A 23503-nucleotide genomic window follows, 5' to 3' on the forward strand; every position below is an offset into this window, starting at 1 on the left:
TTGGTCTACGGCCATGCCACCCTGAACATGCCCTATCCCATCTGATCTCAGAAGCTAAGCAAGATTGGGCCTGGTTAGTACTTGGATGGGAGACCACCTGGGAAGACCAGGTGCTGTAGGCGTAAAAAATAAAAAATAAGGGATTGTAAGCTGACAAGGTCCTTGCAATCTGTGAGGTCAACCAAGGGTTGCCTTGCCTAAAAAAAATAAATAAAAAATAAATAATTTTAAAAAATAAGAGGAATTTGTTAAATCTAAGACTAATTGGTGAAATAATGCAGAGAAGACATGGTTTAAATCAGGCAACCTCTTTTCTGAAAAGTTGATGGTACCTAATCAATGCTGTTCTTCCTCAAGATTTTAAAGCTGCATGTATCAGTAAAGTGTTTACATGTAAGCAACAGAAAACCAAACTTCAAGGTCTTAAGTAAATGTGCCTCCCCTCCTTCCCGCATAACAAGAATTTCAGAGCCAGGCAATCTAGAACTACTGTAAGCAGTCTAGGACCCACACATTTCTGCCTTTCTGTTCTGCAATCTTAAGCATGTTGACTTTCACCCATGTTTGTTGCCTCATGGTTGTCATATGACTGCCATAGCTTCAGACAGCATGTCTCTGTTCAAGTCAGAAAGGAGGACCAGTGTCATCTTTACTTTTAATCAGGAAAATCAAAAGTACCTGAGAGATTTCTGCTTACATCCCATTGGCCTGAACCCTCATATGGCTATCTTTAGTTGCAAGGAAGACTGAGGAAGCAATTATCCTTCCTTTGGCTGGGCAGATGGATGTCCCTATCAAAGTCATAGTTCTATGAGCATTGATAAAGGACAGAATGGATAGGTATTAGGTAATTTATAGTAGGCATTTATAATTCTTATGACAGGTTGAATAATTTACCATATTATTTTGCGTACTTTCTGACAAACCAGAGGCTAATAGAGGGAAAACAGAAAGAAGATAGCAAGTCAAGATTGCCAACGATAGCAGAGTTTGTAATTAGCACCAATGTGGGCTTTTTACACAAGCCTTGAAATTACTTCAAGAAAAAGTAATGTATGTAGGGGATTTGGGATGCAGAGGCATCAGTAGAGGGACGGGAATAGGCGATGTTGCTGCTAAATGTGCTGGGTGGCTATAGATGGCGAGGAAGAGAGAGTGGATGTTAGAGGGGAGAGGAAGGAATCACATTTATTGAGTATTTATGTGCTCGGCAGAAAAGCATTTATGTTCATTATTCATTTAATCTTATAACAACTATGTCAAAAATGGCAGTTTTATTTTCTCATTTTACTGAAGAGAAAGCTGAGTCCCTGGGAGGTTAAATAACTTGCCCAAGAATCACCTAGAAAGTGGTAAAGCTAGAAACTGTATGCAGAACTGTCTGACCCTGCAACGTCTGCTCTTTCCCCTATACTAGAATATCCATCATCGTTTAATACATGCTTTTTTTTTTTTTTTTTTTGCCAAACAGATAATCTCTTACAGACAATTCAGAGTACATCTGGGTTGACTGTTATTCTTTTTATTAAAGCTATGTTTCATCCACCTGAAAAGATTCCTAATTTGGTGAGTACACCTCTTTTTCAGAATTGTATTTTGTTGATAGTTTGACATGTTTTGAAAATATTTTTAAAGAAGTGAATTAAAAAATTTTTTTGCATAGTCAATCTTTCTGATGACTTTTTCTCATACATGAGACAGTTCCCAAAATTCAAATGAAACAGAAAGAAGATATTAGTCACCTATAAATTCATTTCAGAGATAATTATTATCAACATTTTTTGGTATATCCTTCTAGTTTTTTTCTAGTGCCATTTGTTCAGTTCCATCTTTCAGTATAATAAAAGATATTTGTAATATTAAATTTACACAGAGATTAACACACAGATATATAGAGCAATAACTTTTTCATAAACATATTTTTTAAGAAAAACCCAAATACTATTCTTTAGACAGGAAGCATGCTAGACTTAACTGTTCAATGAATTTGATTATATGGAAAGTATAATTTGGGCCACAATCCTTGTATTTCCTTCTAGCAGGTTTTTTTCCTAACTGTATTATCTAGAAACTTATTTTAGCTCTTTGTCTGATTTTATGCAAATTATATGGATACTACTCTGTGACATCACACAAAGTAATGCCATTAGATAAAATTAAAAATTTTATTTCTAAATCACCTCTTAAAAGCATTAGTTAAGCTCATCCACCTGCAGGTGGCGATGTGTTGTGCTTTTCCAGTACATTCAAACCAGCCAAATGGTACATGTACTTAGATTTTGTTATAATAATTTTAACACTTGTGGCTTTTTCATCTTTAGATTCAGTTATTTTTCTTAGGATGTTTCAGGAGAAAGAGAATTTGGGGTTTATATTTTGAAATATCTTTGAAAAGTTTTAGATGGCTTTATAAATATTAACTCTATTATATTTTCAGATTAGCAGTTTGCTTCTTCGTTCAGTGGACTGCACGAGCATCCCTGAGTGGTTTTTGAACTGCTGTAGGAGCCTTTGTTGTGCTGATGTCTCCGAGTCAGCTCTTTTATTCCTGTGTCAGGGGACACTCACCATGTTGGACTGGCAGAATGGGGGGATGGGCCCAAGTGGGGAGGCCCTGCTCTTGGATACTGTGCACGTTTTGTTCACCTTGAGTTCACAGTGAGTTTTGATACTGCCAGTCTCATATTTTGTTTTGCTTGTCAGACATTTAAAAGATGACAACCGAGCCAGTATACTTAGTAGTTAAATGAAAAGTGGTCAGGATAAACCTAAATTAAAAGGAAGTTATGTGTAGGAATGAAGTGGGTGTGACAGTAGAATAAGAAAAAAATGGGATGATGGGAGAGAGTTATAGAAATTATTGGTGGAAGTTAACCTGTAGTGAACATTTCTAAAGTTAATTTTAAAATTGTCTCAGATGCTAGCATTTAAAAAAAAACTAAAGATTTCTATATGTATAGTACTTTGGAGTTTATGAACAGCATCATAGGTAGTGCAATGTGATCCTTACATGTCTGATGGTTAGGATAGTAAATCTAATCTGTCAAATGGGTAAAGTGAAGCTTAGAAAAGTAAATGCTTTAACCTAAGAGCGTATTGCTAATAAGCAACCAAGCCAGAATTGTAATTAGGTTTTTTGACTTCATTGTGTTGTATTTTGTGGGTTTTTTTGGTGTTTTTGCCATAATGCCTGAAAGTGATCATGTGCTTAAAATGTCAAACTATAGATACAGCTTGATAATAATGAACATGTACATAAAGGAAGAAAACTATAATGCTCTAAAATGAATTTTACATGTTTTTCTGTTTATATATATTTTAAAATTGCACATATTTTTAAATCGTGCATTTCTTGAAAATTTATTCTTCATTGTGTTGTTTTATAACAGATGAATTGAGATATAATTTACAGGGTTTTCCCCAACCCTACCCCCTCATATGTTTTAAAATCCTTGTGAAACCAACATCACAATCAAAATAATGAACATTTCCATCACTCTCCAAAAGTTTCCTTGTGTCCCTTTTTGGATTATATTTTGTAAGATGAATAGATTCACATATAAATTTGATATCTATTTTGGCCTGTTTGTAATTTTTTGTTGTAAATTTGGTAATGATTGAATTTTCTGATCATTCTGTATATTTTATATTTTTAAAGTTTAAATTATTATAAAATGAAATTTCGCTGTATAATAATATGGTTCATTTTTCTTCAGGATCAAGGAATCAACTCTGGAAATGTTTCTGTCTAGAATTTTGGCATCTTGGACTAATTCGGCCATATATGTCCTGCAATCAAGTTCCTCAAGCCTAAAGGATAGTCTGAATGGGAATTCAAGCATAGTTAGAAAACTTTTGGAATATGTCTATACCCACTGGGAACATCCATTGGATGCTTTGAGACACCAAACCAAAATCATATTCAGAAATATTCTCCAAATACACCAGCTCACTGTAGGAGAGTCAGGTTTAGAAGAGTCAAATTTGGCTGCTGATCATTTCATTTTTGAACTGACTGAGAGTCTTCTGCAATTAGAATGGCATATTAAAGGAAAATACATATGCCTTGGCTGTTTAGTAGATTGCATAGGAGTTAAACATATTCTGGCATTATCTAAAACTATTCCATCACAAATCTTAGAAGTGATGGGGGACCAGTCACTAGTACCTTATGCAAGTGACCTCTTAGAAACCATGTTTAAAAATCATAAAAGTCATTTGAAAGCTCAGGCTGTGGACAGTACTTGGATTGATGAGTGGCATGAGACTTGGGTTTCTCCTCTCCTTTACATCCTGTGTGAAGGAACTCTGGATCAAAAATCTTATGTGATTGATTATTACTTGCCAAAATTATTGAATTGCAACCCTGAAAGCTTAAGCTACATGGTACAGATTCTTCAGGCATCTGCTGATGCTAAAACTGGTAAGAAAATGAGTTTTCATTTTCATAATTTTTAGTTAGGGAATTTAAGTGTAGTTACCCGGGTAGATGTTGACAATATTCAAATTTACATAATAAAGGAGGATATTAATGATAGAGATTTTAAGTTGAAACGAATATTCCTGTACATAGCTGAATAGGGTTTTTTGGCTGAAGTCATTTCTACAAGCTAAGAAATGATTCCAGTTGTGATTATGAGGTTTCTTTTATTACAGTAGTCCCCCCTTATCTATGGAGGGTACATTTAAAGACTCCTTGTGGATGCCTGAAGCTGTGGATAGTACTGAATCCTATATATGCTCTATTTTTTCCTATGTATACTTACCTATGATAAGGTTTAACTTACAAATTATGCAATTTCACAGATAGAAGAGTTGTTTTTACTGAAATCTTAGCAACCTCAGCATAGATTAGTCTTTTTGTTTCCTTATTAAGTCTAGAACTTTCACCTTTTCACTTAAAGGAAGCACTTTATGGCTTCTCTTTGGTACATCCAATTGCCAGCGTCTCTACTCCTGCACTTTGGGCCCATTATTAAGTAAAATAAGGGTTATCTGAACAAGCACTGAGGTACAGTGACAGTCCATCTGCTAACCGAGGTGGCTGCTGAGTGACTAATGGGCAGAGAGCGTCTAGGGACTGCTACAGTGTGGAGACCCCGGAGAAAAGGGATGATTCATGTCCTAGGCAGGACAGAAAGGGACAGCAAGAGATTTTGTCATGGTACTCAGAACCAGTGCACAATTTAAAACTTAGGAATTGTTTGTTTTTGGAATTTTCCATTTAATAGTTTCAGATCAGGGTTGACTGTAGGTAACTGAAACTGTAGAAAGGGAAACTGGATAAGGTGAAACTACTGTACTAGGTTTTAATTAATTTTACTGAGTTTTTATTTGTTACTTGGTTGTAAGACTGGAGCAAAAGTTTATGTGTTTTGTATAATTTGCTTATTGAAGTGATTGAAACAGTAATTAAAAACTGTTTTAGGCAAATTGAAGACAAGTAAATAGTCAGTAGCAAGTTTTTGCCTCTAGAGAAGACACACAAAATTTAGAGGCAAGATGTCAAGAAACAGCTGTCTGTAGTCATTTAGAATAGGGGTAAATATTCTCTTGAAACTCATTAACCCTGAAGAAATCACTGCGTTAAAGCATAGTTCAGTAATATAGAAAATTATGACCCTGGCTCATCATGAAAATCTTAAAATTATTATATTCTGTTTAACAAAGCAGGAATATGGTATCCTGTATCACATTTTAAGAATTTTTCCAACTAAAATAGTTTAAAACTTTCAATACTTCAAAGAGTAACCATGAGATAGCTGAAAAATTTGATTCCTATACAAAAAAATGAGCCATTATTTATAATTTTTAATAATTGCTCTTGCCTTTTGAGAAGGCATGTGAAGTTCAAGATTCATGAATCTGTACCGAAGTAAGGCAGAAGTAAGACCTTTATATCAAGGTGCCCTGCAAGCCAGAGCTTCCTTTCCCCTTTGTAATGGCTGATGTTGTAGCCACCGAAAGCATCATGTCCTTTGTGGTCCTCCTTTTATCTTCTTTACTAGAGAGAAGCAATAACTCCAGAATATGCAGAGAGATTCAGTGTGTTCATTTTTAGAGAAGTAATGGTCTTTAGCCACTGGAGTGTTTTTCCTATTTTTGGCTGAAAGTCATTTTAATTATTTTTATTGTTTTAAATAGTTCTCCACCTGATTTATTATTTTTTTTTCTGGTTCACTTCCTAATTTTTTTCTGTCAAGGAAAAAGTAAAAATATGAGCCAAAAATTGTTTCTTTAAGTTAACAGTAGAGGATTATGCTTACTTGAAATTATTGATACAAGAACTGTTAAATCTTTTAAATAATGATTATTTTATAATAGGAACTTTAACTCATGTTAGAATTTCATTTAAAATATGATTTCTATTAAAATATAATATTAATTATAAACATGAATATTGCGATAGTTGTTACATAGCACAGTAGTGGTCTTTGTTATTGTGCTTTTGAGACAAGAGTAATCTTTTCCATCTTTAGGGTCTTATAGTAGTAGAGGGGCTCTGGGAGCATTGATGGCATGTCTACGAACAGCTAGAGCTCATGGACATCTTCAGTCTGCAACTGATGCCTGGGGGAATCTTGTGTCCAGTGCAAAAATAAAGCAGGGCTTAATTCATCAGCACTGCCAAGTAAGTAAACAATAGCTGGGAATTCATGCATGCAGTAGATTCCAAACTTATCTATTCATTTTGCAATCTTATATGCCCAGCACTGTTTTAAGGGGCCCATAATGAGTGTGAATAGAAGGTAAAAAGTGTAGACCTTGTACTCAGGCCGCTTAAAGTTTATTTGAGAGAATAAGAAAATCTACATAAAACAACTGGAAACTCTTAGGAGAGAATACAGCTACAAGTGTCCTTTTATCCATGAGGACTTAGGAGGCTCGGGAGAAGAGACTGATCAGAGTAGTGGTGGTTGATTAGAAAGTGATAAATGTGATTAGAGGAGAAGAAGCATTGGAGCAGCACAGAAAGTAGAAGGGCACAAAAAGATAAAGTCTGGGGAATGATTAAAGACATTATTTATCTGTAGTGGAGTATTTCATCCTTTTTAGGGAGGCTTCCAATACTAGGCTGAAGGCCGAATTTTATTCTATTGGTAACTGAGAATTAGAGCCATTCTGCCTTCATTAAGGAAGTGATATTAATGGACACAGAGATTAGTTTGCCTTATGGAAGCAAAAAGAAACCAGGAGACCAATTACATGTGTGTGACAGCAGTCTCAGTGAGGTGATGAGGTCCTGGGGTGAAGTGGTAACCGAGAAAAAAAAAAAGTTTGACGTTGACCATTACTGTGGAATAAGAGTCTTTACGATTGTTAACTTTTATGAATTTCCAATTTACACATTTGATAAAATAGTTTTACAAGAAGTAATCACAGGATCTTTGGGATAAGGGAGCTTTATGAAGGACATATGGGTAAACTGAGGTTTACTGTTTTTTTTCCTTTGATAGCCTATATAAATAAATAATCATGTCAGGTAGTTTAGGCTTCACCTCATTGAAAAATTAACACTTTATTGCTTGATGTGTTTTAGGTACGGATAGATACATTAGGCTTGCTTTGTGAAAGTAATCGAAGCACAGAAATCGTTTCCACAGAAGAAATGCAGTGGATTCAATTCTTTATCACATACAATCTTAACAGCCAGTCTCCAGGAGTTCGGCAACAGATTTGTTCTCTTCTTAAAAAGGTAGAATTTCTCATTAGAAAGTATAGGAAAAGTGGTGAACTTTGCTCTGGAAATCATTTATAAAAAGAGCCCAGATTTTGGGAGAGTGTGAGAATAATGGTCATGGGCTTGAACTACCACATCTCTTCATGATCCTTTTGTGAGCTAGTCCATGATTCCATAAAGTTTATATTTGAGAGTAAAGTCCTTTCATTTTGGTGTAATAAATCAAACTGGAGCTCTTTTTTTTAAAAGGAAAGAAATTTAGTGGTGGGTTTTCAGAGTGAAGTTATTTTAAGAAAATTTGGTTAAGAGGAGCAAGGATGTCCTTGTATTTTTATAGTTTCTTGAAGTGCCTCATGAAACAGTCATTATTGGATTACTCAACTTCAGTTAATCATATGACACATTTATGGGTGAAGAATCAATAGAGTATAGAAGTGAGTATATCATCTTAGGTTCATACTGACTTGAAGGAAGTAGAACTCTGGTTTAATGACTTGTATTCTGGTTTGCAGTAATATTTTGGTTTTGGTTTTAAAAATATAAATGTTAATTTTCTGTCAAAAAGAAACACTAAATATTAAGTTTTAAACCATTAGTCTCTGAGTTGCCTGAAGTTTTAGTCTAAGGAATTTAAAAAGTTCTTCCTTTGCCTTGTAGGCTGACATTTAAGGTTAACGTGGCTCACATATGCTTCATTTTTCTTCTTCTCAAAAGTTGTTTTGTAGGATACGGGAAAGTTCTCAGGTACTTTTTAAACTGGAGCGAAGTAAATCTAAACATGAACCAGAAAATGAGTTAACCAGACAACACCCATCTGTTTCTTTACAGCAATATAAGGTAGGTGATATATTTCTAAACATGTAGAGTTTTAAGAAACCTAAAACAATTATGAATAAGCGTTAAAGGGAAATAAATAAAAGTTTCTTAATGAGTAGAGTTTCTGTGCTCTTTTCTTCGAGCTGGGTTTTACATATTCCTTCTGGTGCTTTGGTACTTCACTTGAGGTAGCCTGAATTGTGGAACCAATGCTGGAATGGAGGTCTATTACAGAATAATATTAATCGGTTAGCCTCAATAATTTACAGCTTATGTGGGCCAGATGAATTTAGTACTCTAATAAAAAGGTAATTGCCAGCCCTGAACTCCTCCACTCCTCCCCAGGATGGAAGATGACTATGTCTGGGCTTAGTTCCTCTTTAGAGTGACATGACTTACAGTGGCTTAATGTTATTGACTCCTTTCATGTGGTCCAGCTATGGAGGTTTCTGTCTATTCCATTTTGGAGAGCACTTGAAGAGTAGGGCTGGCTTTCGGGATACTATGTCAATAGAATGGATGGAACCCCAGATACATTAGTCCCAATCTGGGCCTAAAGTCAGCTTGACAACCTTCAGTTTCTGTCCATGAGAACAGAATGAGCTTTACACTAGTTTCTAGCCTCTCAGAAGTACTCTTATTTTCTTGTAACACCCGAATAGAAGACAGAGCTCATCTGTTTTATTTCACTTAGGGAAACAAGTATAAGTTAATGATACATTGGAGTCATAATATACTCACTACCTACTTTAAACATTAGTATGGATGGACCTTAGTTTTCAGTTTTGTATTTGAATGATAAAAAAAATCATCTAAATAAGAATATTCTTATACAAAAGCTGAAGTCAGCTTCATCTTCATAAAATCCTAACAATAAAAATTGGAAAGTCACAACCTAATCTTTAAGGACATAGATTCAGTCCTAATTCTGCCATTGTCTAGTTGGCTTAGTTTATGAGTCTATTCAATTATAAGTGGGATTAGTAACCTCTGAAAGGTTAGTTTTGAGGATTAAACAGAAAAGCTCTTTGTAAACTTTAAATCACTCGTAAAAAGCCACGCTGGGTGTCATTAAAATTGACTAGAGTGTATATTGACCATTTAGTGTGTGTGGAACAGTTATTTTTTAGCCTTTCTTAGATCATTGCTAGCTGATTTAGAAAACAGATCTCTTGCTTCTTTTTTGCAAGGGGTAAAATGACTTTTGTCTGAATTGGGTACTTAGAAACACAAAACCTGTTTTGTGGATTGACATTCTGAATTGTCATGTGTGTGTAATTCCTTAGTTTGTGCATATGGATATATATTTTTTGAAAACTAGTCTTTAGAGTCCTAATCTATTGAGTCAGTCTCATGGTTCTTATATTTTCTCCCAGCTGTAGTCACTTGTGGCTTCTGGAGGTTGTGACTTTGGCACTCTGTTATCAACATAACAGTAACAGTGAGTGTCATGCACAGTGTGGTGGCCTCAACGCCAGTTGCAGACTAGGGGCCAGGGAAGAAGGGGAGGCTATTTGGAAAGATATCTTTTGAAGTCCAGTGAAAGAGATTATTTCATACCTAAATAACTGATATTAATAGCTAGAGTACTTTTTAAGTTTACAAAATGCTTTATATCCATGTTCTCATTTAACCCTTAATAACAAGGCTGTGAGATAGGCCTGATTATCGCCACTTAACAGTGAGAAGACTGAAGCCTGGAAAAATTAAGTAACCTGCCCCAGATCTCTCAGCTACTAAGTGGTAGCTCCAGATCTGCTCTTGACTCCAAAATCTGAATAGTTTTTTCCTTAGTACCAGCTTAAGTGAAGGCCTGGATATAAGAAAGTGCAGTGAGAATTTGGGGAATGGTGAATTCACCGGTGTGAATGACATATAAGATACTTGGGGGAACAGAGAAAGTGAGTAATAGGAAAGGAGTTAGAAAATCAAATTGGGGCTGGGTAGTAGAGAGTTTTGAATGCTAGGCCAAGATATTTGGAAGCCTCATGAGGAGCCGTTAAAAGTGACTAGAGCATATATTGAGCCCTTTCTGTGTACGTAGGACAGTGTGCTCAGGACTCGGGATCCTGCCTTTATGGTGGTTATAGTCTGAAAGAAAGAACTGTTATCTAAAAATATGTGATACTACAATTAGGATAAAATCATTCTTAAAGGATAAACTCGTTGTCCTTTAATGTGACTATTATGCTACTTATTTACAATTAAAACTAGTTTAAATAAGATATTTTCGAAAGCTATCCTATTCCTTTGAAACCCAACAGAATAAATAAAGTAATAAACTCTTATTTAGGGCCCGTAAGGGCCTATAGGATAAATCTCCACAGTTGTATGTCCTTGACCAAAGATATGAATGCAGGGATCCTATACAGAATCATTTGAGACTAGGACTGCTTATATGCTTCTCAGTTACCAATAAATGTTGTCAGGGCATAGTGGTATACAAGATGCTTGAGAATCACAACTTTTCTTTATAATTTTTCTCTTTGCTCTTACACAGAAATAAAAATAATATAATAATAATAATGATTATTTTTTAATTTGAGAAAGAATACTATCCTGAATAAAGTATTTTCTACTTTGTTCTTTTTTTTAAAAAAAAAATTACATTTTACTAAAAGTTTTCATTTTTTATCATTTGTATAAGTAGCATGGTAGAGCAGGAGTCTCAAAGAGGCAGATAGAAGACAATGGAACAGTTGGATTTTTTAATGAATTATATCATTATAGCCAAATTTATTAAGTATTACATTTACCAAATTTACCGTGTAGTATATATTGGATATTTCTCTGGTCATTTTAAAACTGAAAAAGTATACATACCTTTGATGCCTGAATGCCTCTGATGAAGAAAATCAGTATTCATATAGCTTTAGCATAAGTCAGGGCAGAACATCTTTCTTTCACTAAGAATGTGTTTTTTCTTGTGTGGGGTATGATAAGAATTGTACTTCTTGTTGAATCTACCAAGATGGGGTTCATTAAAGTTACGATATTACTCATGGTCAAAGGTGCTAATCAAAATTGTCAAGGGAAGTGAACAATTAATATTGTTTAAAAAAATCTTTTCTCTCTTAATTAAAAGAAAAAGAACCCCAATCTTAAAGGTAATACTTTGAAGAAAAACTATTGTGAGTTCACTCAGTTATACTTATTGTAATTTTTTTCTTTTTTTTTTTTTTTAGAATTTCATGTCATCCATTTGCAACAGTCTTTTTGAAGCATTGTTTCCTGGCTCTTCCTATCCAACTAGATTTTCAGCTTTAACCATTTTAGGCTCAATAGCTGAAATTTTTCCTGTCCCAGAAGGTAAGTTTACAATAATATTTGGGGAAAGTATTTTTTTCCCTCGCAAAACACATACTTTTTCAGCATTTTGTTTTTCTTGAAGTTCAAGTTTTGTTGACTTTTTAGGTTCTTATGGGAGGTTTTCACTATGTAATTTTTATTTGGACATAATTAAATTTGTCAATAAGGGAGAGAAACTGTTTCAGTTATCATTATATGCCAGCCCCAAACTACAATTTTCATGGACTGTGCTTATTATGAGAAGGGTAGCTGCTCTCATCCTGCCCCAATTTATATGTTACTGTTTTAATATAGTGCCCAATCTGTTCTTTAAGTTTAAAAATTAAAAAAAAAAAAAAGTTTCTCTTCTGTATAACATTCCTCACTGAATCTTTGTGGTTAAAATGTGGTTTCCCTTTACATGCTATGCTGTTTCATAAGTCTCGATCTGGTTTCAGAAAGACTATGAGGATATCATTTCCAGGCATTCTGATTTAATGATGCCTTTTGTGTGGGATACTCAAAGAGGCTGAACATTTAAGTTCCCTTTGAGTTGTTTTTTTCCTTTTTTGACAAGAAATGATTCTTTTTATCTCCATATGTAAGTTTACATGTGTTTTAATTTGATTTTTGGTTTGTGCTCAGTCTTCCTTGACTATGGTCAAACAGAAAAATATCCTGCTCAGCTGCTCTTTCAGAAAGAGTGGCCATTTTTAAATTTTTAGGCAAAGTATAATTTTTTGGTGGGGAAGAGAGTTATTTGATATTAATATAGGCTTGCTTCATTTGAAGAAAACCATTTTTTCCACTATTGTTTGAAAAAATTCGTATCAGTAGCAAAGTTTCAAGAGTAATTCAGTGCACAGCCATGTACTCTCTACCTAGATTCATCAGTTATTTATGTTTTGCCACACAGTAAGTTGTCACTTAATGGTGTCAGTGGGTTCTTAGAAACTGGGACTTTAAGTGAAACGACGTATAATGAAACCAGTTTTACCACAAGCTAATTGATATAAACAACAGTTAAGTTCCTACAGCATATTTTTGGTCACAGAAACATCACAGAACTTCTAAATAAAGACCCGAAACACTTCTAATATTAAACATCAAAATAAATGTGAGCTATACATACATTTAAGAAAGATTAACAAAAACAAGTAAGATAATTCTTTTCCAACCTACTTATTCTAATTCAGGATTGAGGGTGCCTCGAGCCCTTCCCTATATCTCAGGGCACAAGGCGGAAACCGACCCTGACACGATACCTTCCCATTGCAGGATGCACTCATGCACACTCATTCAGGCTGGAACAATTTAGACGCACCAATTCACCAAACATGCCCATCTTTAGGATGTGGGAAGAAACTGGAGTAACTGGAGAAAAACCATGCAGACATGAGGAGAACATGCAAGCTCTACACAGTGGCCCTGGCCAGGGATCGAATTATTTTTCCCCTCATCAATGTTATAATGAAGGGATATTGAACTAAATGAAGTTATTCAAGAACCCGCTGTATTTACTATGTCTCTCTGTCTCTCATTAATTTTATAACCATAACACAGTGATCATATTCAGGAAATTTAATGTTGATACAATGCTATTATCTAATATATAATCCATATTCAAATTTTGCCATTTGTTTCAGTAAATGGCCTTTTTTGAAAACAAATTTTCTCGTGATCCAGGAACCAATTTAGTATCACACATTGCATTTTTGTTATGTCTCGTTAGCCTCCTTTAATGTGGAAAGTACCTTATTTTATGATATTAATATTCTTAAAAAATGTATTTCAGTTTCACTTTGTCTTATTGTTTCCTCATGATTTGACTCAGGTCATGCATTTTTATTAGGAATATTGCATAAGTGATGTGTTTTTCTCAGGATGCCATATCAGGACATACATGATGATGGCTTGTCCCATTATTCATGATGATAAATTTGATCACCTGATTAAGGTAGGTGTAGTAGGCCAAAAAATGACCTCCAAAGATATTCACATCAGATCCTTAGAACCCATGAATGTGAACCGTACTCAGAAAAAGAGTCTTTACAGATATGATTAAGTTATAGATCCTAAAATGAGATAATCTTGGATTATCTGTATGGATAAATGCCATCAGAAGTGTCATTATAAGAGAGAGAGGCAAAGGGAGATGTGACACATAGAAGAGGAATCACTGTGACAGTAGAGATTGGAGTGATATGACTGTAGGCCTTGGGATCCTGGCAACCACCAGAAGCTGAAAGAGACAAGGAACAATTCTCCATTTGAGCCCTGACAGAGTATGGCCCTCATAACATTTTGATTTTGGACTTCAGGCTTCCAGGACTGTGAGAGAATAGATTTCTGTGGTTTTAAGCCACCAAGTTTGTGGTAATTTGTTACAATTCTCATCAGTTTAGAAAATTTCAATGACACTACAACTGAACTTAGGCAGTAAGGTTTTACCTGAGAAGATTGATTATCCGTTTTATCTATTTAACGAAATGTTTTCTGTACATTTAATGTAGTCATAGTTGTACCTCAGCATAGGGGAATATTACTGGTAATTTTTCAATTGAGAGAGTAGTTTAATATATTTAAATGTATTTTAAAAGTGAAAAACCTGAGTCATCTTCCTAATGAATGAGTCACATATAATTGGGCAGTGACTGATGTCACAGTAATTATGTTAATTAAACAACTGGGAGGTAAGGCAAATGGTGCAAACTGTACTATACCCATTAACCTTAAAGGAGGCTGACGAGGCAAGATCTAGAAATACAGCATGAGAAATGTATATTCATTCTATCTTTATCTCAAGAACTTTAATGTGGGTTTTTATTTAAGAGAAGGACTGTGATTTGGGATTAATCAAAATGATTTCTACATTCCCTCGAGAATGTCTTAATTCAAGAAGAATAAGCCACATGCATCTTTCTTACTTGGAATGAAATGTCACAGTATTCATGGTGAAAAGTTAGATTCCACAATTAGATTAAAGGGATTTATTCAGTAAATATTTATTTAGTATTATAATATGTCAAGCAGCCAAGGATAGGCAGTGTACAAATCAAAGTGCTTTCCATTTTTGAGCTTAGATTTTCGTGAAGCAAGTAATACATAGAATTTCAGATGGAGGTAAGTACTATGAAAAAATATTTCAAGAGGAGAATTGGAGGGAGATACAGAGTACCTGAGAGAATGGGAAGTGCTAGCCGTTCCATACAGTGGTGCCAGAGAAGGCTTCATATTTGAGCAGAGCTCTTAAACTACTAGTAGATAAGGAAGAAATCACTAGGGAAATTAGAAAATACTTTGAGAGAAATGAAAACAAAAACATAACATACCAAAACTTATAGGATTAAGCAAAAAAAAAAAAAAAATGCTCATAGGGAGATTTATACTTGTATATGCCTACATTAAAAAAAAAAGGCTCTCAAATCAATAACCTAACTTTATACCTCAAGGAATTAGAAAAAGGAGAGCAAACTTTACCCAAAGCTAGTAGAAGGAAGGAAATAATAAAGATTAAAACTAAGATAAATAGAGAATAGGAAAACAATACCGAGAATCAGTGAAACTGAAAGTTGGTTTTTTAAAGAAAATCAACAAAATTGACGAAGTTTTGGCTATCCTAAGAAAAAAAGAAGGCGTAAATAACTAAGATCAGAAATGAAAGGGGATATTTCTACTCTCCTTACAGAAATAAAAAGGATTATAAGAAAATGCTATGAACAATTGTATTATATTGTATTTTCAATAAATTAAGTAACCTAGAAGAAATGGACAAACTCCTAGACATACACATTACTGTATCGAGAAGAAACAGAAAATTTGAACATTTGTAACAAGTAAAGAGAGTGAGTAATCAAAAGCCTCTTGTGGCTTCACTGGTGAATTCTACCAAACTTTTAAAGAATATACACCAATTTTCAAACTCTTCCAAAAAATTGGAGAGGAGAGAACATTTTCTAACTCATTGTGAGGCTAGCATCACCCTGATACAAAGGCCAGACAAAGACTCTACCAGTAAAGAAAACTGTAGGCCAGTATCCCTTATGAATATAGATGCAAAAATTCTTAACAAAGTATTAGTAAACCAAATCCAAAGCACATTAAAAGTATTATACACCGTGGCTAGGTTAGTGGAATTTAATCCCAACAATGTAACGGTGGTTCCACATAAGAAAAAATAGTTAATATAATATACTGCATTAGAACGAAGGAAAAAAAACATGATAATCTCAATTGATGTAGGAAAGGCATTGACAAAATTCAGCACTCTAATGATAAGTAGACACTCAGCAAACTAGAAATTGAAGGGAACTTCCTCAATGTGATAAAGAACATTCATGAAAAGCCCACACCCAACACCGTAAAGACAAAGCCTTTCTCCTAAGATCAGGAACCGGACACAGATGCTCACTTTCATCACCTCTATTCCCTATTTTAAAAGTTTTAGCCAGAACAATTAGGTAAGAGAAAGAAAGAAAGGTTATCTGAATTTGAATAGAAGAAGCAAAGTTGAGCAGAGGTGTGAATGAAGTGACAGAAACTTCATTTGCTTGCTCTAGGAATTTCACAGGGTTGTATTAACTTGTGAGTTAAGATTAAATAAAAAACGGACATCCTGTTTTATATTGCATAACATTCCCCAAATTAAGAAAGCATATGAATGTTTTCAGTTATTATAAGGGCTTACTTTGTTAAATGTTCTTCACATTCTTCTATGAAACACGTTATTCCCATGGTTATTTAGTCTTAATCTTAGAGTTAAATGAATTCAGTGACTGCCATCATTCTTTTGTGACAGTTTTTTTGTTCATTTCTTTCATTTTTTGTTGTCTTTCTTTGAGTGGAGTTGGGGAAATGTAGTTCTCAATTTCTTACACATCCAAAAATGTTTGTATTGCGGTTATACTTGATACTGAAATATGCTTTTGATATACAATTCTTTGTCACACCTTTTTTCCCTGAGGATTTTGTAAGCATTGATTCAGTATTTTCTAGCACTACCTGTTGCTCTGGTGAAGAGTGAAGCCAGCCTAATTTTTTCCACTTTGTAGGTGGATTGAGCTTTTTTTTCTGAATGGCCTAAAGATTCTTTCTTTATCTTTGATGCCCAGTAATTTTATTAGGCTGTGTCATATTGATTATTTAGTGTCAGTTCAACCAAGACATGGTAGGACTTTGGATTCTAGGTCAAGAAGTTTTATGAAGGTTTTTAAAATATATTTGTTTTTATTTATTTAAAAGTAAATTAGGTATCTATAATGTAATATATAACCTTTTGAAAGAGAATGAAGTGGTTTTAAACAACTTTTTAAAAAATATTTTTATTTCCTATTTGGAAATCTATAACACTTATTATTTTATCATTTTAGGAAATTAATGGAAAAATTATTCTTTTATACTATTATGGGTAAAGGGTAAAGTATGAAGTGTGAATTTTCATACTAACTTTCTATAAATTTGGCCAAATAACTTCAAAATGTTGAATTCCTTTTCCTTTTGTTCACCTAAAAAATAATTTTATTTTAGGTCAAGTCCAAACCGTGTATCAGCTGAATCATGATATTGATGTTGGTCGTTTCCAAACACTAATGGAGTGTTTTACCAGCACTTTTGAAACAGTGAAAATTTTAGCATTTGATCTTCTCATGAAGTTACCAAAAACAGTTGTACAGTTTCAGGTATTTGGACTTTTCCTACGTGAATGCATATGCATGAAAAGTTTTTATTTAAGCAGCAGATAAAACAATCTGTGGATTGTCCTCCAGGTTCTTTGCATTTGCCTTCTTACATCTCTGGCTGTTTCAGTTCTCATTAATAGCTCTACCTATGTGGGGTAGTGGGATAGAGGAGTTAGGGGTGGATGGTGGAGAAGAAATATTGTTAAGAGAAAACCAAGTCCAAATCAGTGAGCTTTTTTAAAAATTGTTTTGATAAAAAAGAGGTGTAGTAGGCAGATTTTATTGTTTACAAGATTATTGGTGGATTTCAGTTAACTGTGGTCTCTCTGGTTTCCTCGGACATGTTAATATTTGATCAAAACACAGCACTTACAGTAACTCGAGTATTTTTTTTAGATAATCTCCCTGGTTAGATTGGGAAACTGAGCCTGAGGTAGAAAGCATGTTTCTGATCTCCCAATAAGCAATAGCTAAACTGAAACTGAAACACAGAGTACTTGAGGTTAACAACAGTTTGCTCCCTAAGTGGTCTGCTCGATCTCCAGCCCCCATTCTCTTCCTGACCCCTTGCACTTCCCATCTTGGGGTGGGAGCACAAGATGGGCTGGGAAATAAGGGCACAGCATGGGGATGGGTCCACAGGGGACTCCCTAGCCCAGGCATTCGGAGCTGCCCTTCAGGCTTATTCTAAGGCTGTGAGGTCACCAGCAACTCTGGGGTCACTGGCTCTATATGGCTTTCTGTTAGAGCTGTATAGCGAGGCCAAGGGTGCTACAGGGGCTGCAGCTGAGTTGTGGTCTGGTCTCCTGCTATTAGTCTCTATTTAGGGCCTGACAGCTTGTAGTTGCAGTGGGATTCTGTAGAAGCATGTGTCAGAGAGCACAAGGTGTCTGTTTCCATGGCTTCTAGATGGCATCGCATGATCTCAGAGCATCTTTTCTAACTTGGGCCCATAGTGTAGTTGCTTTCCAGTGTCTACCTATCTGTGTGGTCTTTCAGGTGCCCTGGTGAACAGAAGCTTCCTTGGTGCTTCAGCTTCTAACTTTCCTACCATTTAGAGGTTTTAAAGAAGATACTTCCTGTTATTCTATTTCTTTTCTTCTCTCCCACACCTCCTTCTCCCTTACCTATCATCACATTGTAGCCTTATGTCATTCATATGTGTATATGTATGTATATATATATACACACACACACACACACACACACACACATACACATATATACACACACACACACACACACACACACACATACACACACACACACACATACACATATATATACATATATATACATATATAAAACTATGTATATATATACATACACATATATATATATGTGTGTGTGTATGTATATGTGTATCCATATATATATATATTTATATATAAAACTATGCTTCATTTTTGGCAAATATTTTGAGAGTATCTGGAGTACGGAAGGTATGTTATAGCACCTATATGAAAGATCTGGTGATTATATGAACTATGAAGAGTTCTTAGAGGGCCTCTGCATCTCTAATTTGATAAACATACACTTGGTATATAGATACTAACTATAGAATCCAGAAGACTTAGCATATATGGCTTGCTCTAGGATTTTGGTGGTTATGTTATCTGGCCTGGCTTGCATATTAGTAAAAGGATCATAGGAGTAGACATTCAAGATTTTAAAATATTAATTATATATTACATAATATAAAATATTACATATTTCTGAAGTCTTTGGGTATACCTTATATTAATATGTAATTAGTTTTTTAGTATAGTTAACTTTAAAATGTTTTTAAGTGCTGACCTAACCTCTCTAAGGACCCATATATATTTTTTGGTGGCATATCTTTTATGATTTTATTATTCACCTACTGTATTACCCTTCTTTCTTGTAGAGCTACATATCTAAGGCCTTTATATTATATTTTGATTGACCTCAGATGATAGATTCCAAAGGTTATATATATTGTTTATTATTAATTGGTTAGTTAAGGAATTCAGGGACTTAGCTGTCAGTTACAAAAAAAAGTTGCTTAGATGCTTAACTAGTTTTTTTTAATATTTATTTAGATTTGAGCTTTGGCCACTAGCTCTAAGTTTTTTAGACCATGGAAAATCAAACATCAAATGACAAAGAATTTAACTGAAATCGAAATGAACTGATATTTGAATTAGTACATTTGATATCTATTATTTAGAAATTGTAAGACCTTAGATATTAGTGTACCTATAATGAAGTTCAAAATTAAGTTTATAATGATTGTTTTCCTTATATTAGACAGTTATGGAATAATCCTAGTCAAATCAATATTATTGAGCAGTGAAACTCTGAGTTCCAGAGTGGTGAACATGCACCCTGTCAACCCATGATTCCTGTCCTCAGCCCAGTGCCTTTTCATGCATATTACAGTGGGCTCTTCTGTCTTCTTTAGGACTGGCTATGTGAATGGATGTGTATATGAGATGTAGGTGCTCTGATGCAGAATTTATGAGGCTTATCTGATTACTTTATTTTCCATGCATATACATGGAACTTTGCCAGGAACAGCCTGGTAGATTTGTATTTTTGCATAGATTCGTATTTTTCTCCTTTGCACTAGTTATGTGGGAAGGGGGAAAAGAGAAGGGCAGGAGTATGATGCCCAGGTGAAACAACCCCCGATTTACAAAAGAACTCTGGTCTGTATAGAAATAACAGAGATGATCTGGCTATAGCCATAGCAGAATTTCTACAGAAGAAAAGTACACTTTTGCTGTAGAAAAAGGTACTTTTTAAAAAAAGCTTTATCAATGTTGGTTCCCAACTGATATTATTTTCATGACTCATCACTAGAACTGATTAATAATCATTGTTAATAACTATAATAAAAAGTAACGTATATTTCGGGAGAAAGGGAATTAATATTCTTATTGAGTTGCAATTATGTGGCAGTCTCTGTTTTTCAATATATATTATTCCTTAAAGTGAAGAAATGTTTCAGTGACATTTACTTAGTCTGTGCTTTATTCCAGGATTCAGAGAAACTGCAAGGCTTATTCCAAGCAGCACTGGTGCTCAGCACCAGCACCAAACCATATGACTGTGTAACAGCTTCCTACCTGCTGAACTTCTTAATCTGGCGGAATGCTCTGCCGTCATCTCTGTCTGCCTACTTAAAAACTTATCAGGTTGCATGTGGAGATGGAGATAAATCTGCTTCTGTGGTGGAAAGTAACACATTAATGGGTTTGTATTGAGTAAATGACCTTTTGCTCTTATCAAAATGAATCTTACTCTCTCACTATTCATTTGGTTAGAATATTTAATGGTTAAACATTTCTTTGTGGTTTTTTTATTTGAGTTACTACCAGCATAGTAGTTTACCAGCATATAAGAATACCATGAATTTCTCTTGTGCAAATAAATAGTTTACTCAGCTGTAACACTTGTTTTTAATGAGATGATTCATGGTCAATAAGTAGATATATGAATGTACATTAATACAGCTCTTATTGACTTCTTTCTCTACTAAAAGTGTACTTTTGCTTCTGCAGAAATTTTACTGTGACTATACCAGATCATCTTTATTATTTCTATATAGAGCAGAGAGTTCCTTGTCAGGGTTTATGTTTTAAACCCTGTTTTATGGCTGTCATACCATAGCCTTTTACTCTTTCCATAGAGCCGGTTCTAAAACCTAGGGTCTGAGTTGGTTTAGATCTAGTAATTTTCAACAATATCTGTTACTTTTACATGATTTTGAATTTTATGTAAATAGTACTATGTATTAGATAAATTTACTAGAATTTATTAACGCATTCTCTGTTAATGGACTTTTTTCTAAACAAATAATGCCAATTTGAACATTCTCGTATAGGTTTTCTAATGCGCACGTCTAAGGGTTTATAGTAAACAAAAAAGTAGAATAGCCTCGTCATAAAGTATGTGCATTTTGAACCTTAGTGGATGATGCCAAATAGGTTTTCACATTGGACTGCCACCTATAAATTATGAGAGTTGTGGTGCGTCACATCATCACCGTAACTTGCTATTGTCAGATTTAAAAAATTTGCAGAATATAAAATAGTATCTCATTGTGAGTTTATCTTGCATTTTTCTAATTGCTAATGTAATTGAGCATCTTTTAACATGTTTCTAAGCTGTTCACCTTTTCCTTTCTGCGAAATACTTGTTCACATCCTTTGTTCAGTTTTCTATGGGGTTGTCTTTTTCTTATTGATATTGAGGAGTTCTTGATATGTCCCAAATATTAATAATTTACTGGTTATACACAATTCTAAAATTTAAAATATAACCTTCTCCTTCTGAGTGGTGAGGGAGCATATCTATTGCGTTGGGATAACTGGATATCTACATGCAAAAGAATGAAATTGGACCCACTACTTCATATCATATATAAAAACTAGATTAAAAAGTAGATCAAAGACCTAAATGTAAGCACTAAAATAATAAAACTCTTAGAAGAAAACATGGGCTTTAGTGAGTTTTTGTGATCTTGAGTGAGGTAATAGTTTGATAGATATGATACCCCAAACATAAGCAACAAAGAAAAATTAGATAAATCAGACTTCATCAAGCTTTTAAACTTTTGTTGTTTCAAGGACACTATCGAGAAAATGAAAAGACAGTCTGTAGAATGGGAAAAATATTTGTCAATCCTTTATCTAATAAGGGACTTGTATCTAGAATATATAAAGAGCTTTTATAGTATTAAAAGAATGTAACCCAATTTAAAAATGAACAAAGAATCTGAAGAGACGAAAAAGGTAAATATGAATAATCAACGCATGAAAAGATCAACCTTATTAGCTATTAAGGAAATACAAATCAAAATCATAGTGAAGAAGCACTTCTCACCCAGTAGGATGACTAGAATCAGAAAAAAAAAGAGAGACAGCACATGTTGATGAGGATGCAGAGAAGGTGGATCTCTTATACACTGCTCATGGGAATGCGAAATGGTGCAGTCTCTTTGGAAAACAGTCTGGCAGTTCTTCAAAAGATTAAGTGCAGAATTACCATATGACTCCACAGTTCCACTCTTAGGCGTTGTCTTCGTCTGCTCTGGCAGCTATTATAACAAGATACCATAGATTGGGTGGCTTAAACAACAGACATTTGTTTTTCTCAGTTCTGGAGGCTGGGAAGTTCAAGATTAAGGTACAGGCAGATTTGGTTCCTGGTGAGGACTCTCTCCCTGGTTTGCAGATAGGAGCCTTCTCACTCTGTGCTCACATGGAGCAGAGAGAACAAGCTCTGGTCTCTCTTCCTTTTCTTATGAGGACACTGATCCCATTACAGGGGTCCCACCCTCGTGACCTCATCAAAACCTAATTACTTCTTAAAGGCCCTACCTCCAACTATCACATTAGGGGTTAGGGCTTCAACATGAATTTGGGGGGAAGGGCACACATATCTGGTCCATAATGGACATATACTTAAGAGAAATGAAAACTACGTCCAAACAAAAACTTGTACACGAGTATTTATAGCAGCCTTATTCATAATAGCTAAAAAGTAGAAACAGTCCACATGTCTATAAATTGATGAATGGATAAACAAAACATGGTCTATCTGTGCATACAGTGGAGTATAATTCAAACTGTAAAAAAGAATGAAATACTGACACATGCTGCAACACAGATGAACTTTGAAAACATTATGCTAAGTGAAAGAAGCATATATTAGATGATTCCATTTATATGGTATGTCCAGAATAGGCAAATCTATAGAGACAGAAAACAGATAAGTGGTTTTCTAGGGCTAGGGAAGGTGAGAAGTGGAGGGAGGGGAGCGACTGCTAATGAGAGAGTCTTTTGAGGTGGGGAGGATGATAATATTCTAAAACTGATTGTGGTGGTGGTTGCACATATCCGTGAATATACTAAAAACCATTGACTTGTACATTTTAAATGTATAAATTAGATGGTATACAAATTATATCTTAATCAAACAATTATTTAAAAAAAAAAAACACACAAAACTGCTGTCCAAACAGCACATGGCACATAAGCGTAGGGTCTAATATAGATAGAGGATGTCTATG

At 34.6% G+C, this 23503-nt stretch overlaps 1 protein-coding gene and 1 pseudogene across 7 annotated transcripts in view; both read left to right on the top strand.

Annotated features, from left to right (window-relative positions):
* THADA (THADA, armadillo repeat containing) overlaps positions 1–23503 on the top strand; it is a 296280-nt gene that overhangs the window by 11192 nt on the left and 261585 nt on the right. For all 7 annotated transcript variants that reach the window (XM_023531302.1, XM_023531301.1, XM_023531303.1 and 4 more), the window contains 9 exons: positions 1472–1566; positions 2438–2658; positions 3717–4423; positions 6480–6631; positions 7541–7696; positions 8396–8518; positions 11683–11806; positions 17312–17463; positions 20469–20682. In XM_023531302.1, the coding sequence (XP_023387070.1) occupies positions 1472–1566; positions 2438–2658; positions 3717–4423; positions 6480–6631; positions 7541–7696; positions 8396–8518; positions 11683–11806; positions 17312–17463; positions 20469–20682 (1944 nt within the window). The remainder of the gene's footprint in view (positions 1–1471; positions 1567–2437; positions 2659–3716; positions 4424–6479; positions 6632–7540; positions 7697–8395; positions 8519–11682; positions 11807–17311; positions 17464–20468; positions 20683–23503) is intronic.
* On the top strand, positions 4–122 carry LOC111740653 (annotated as a pseudogene).

This window comes from Pteropus vampyrus, unplaced genomic scaffold (assembly GCF_000151845.1).
Source record: "Pteropus vampyrus isolate Shadow unplaced genomic scaffold, Pvam_2.0 Scaffold66, whole genome shotgun sequence".
NCBI classification, from domain to species: Eukaryota; Metazoa; Chordata; class Mammalia; order Chiroptera; family Pteropodidae; genus Pteropus; species Pteropus vampyrus.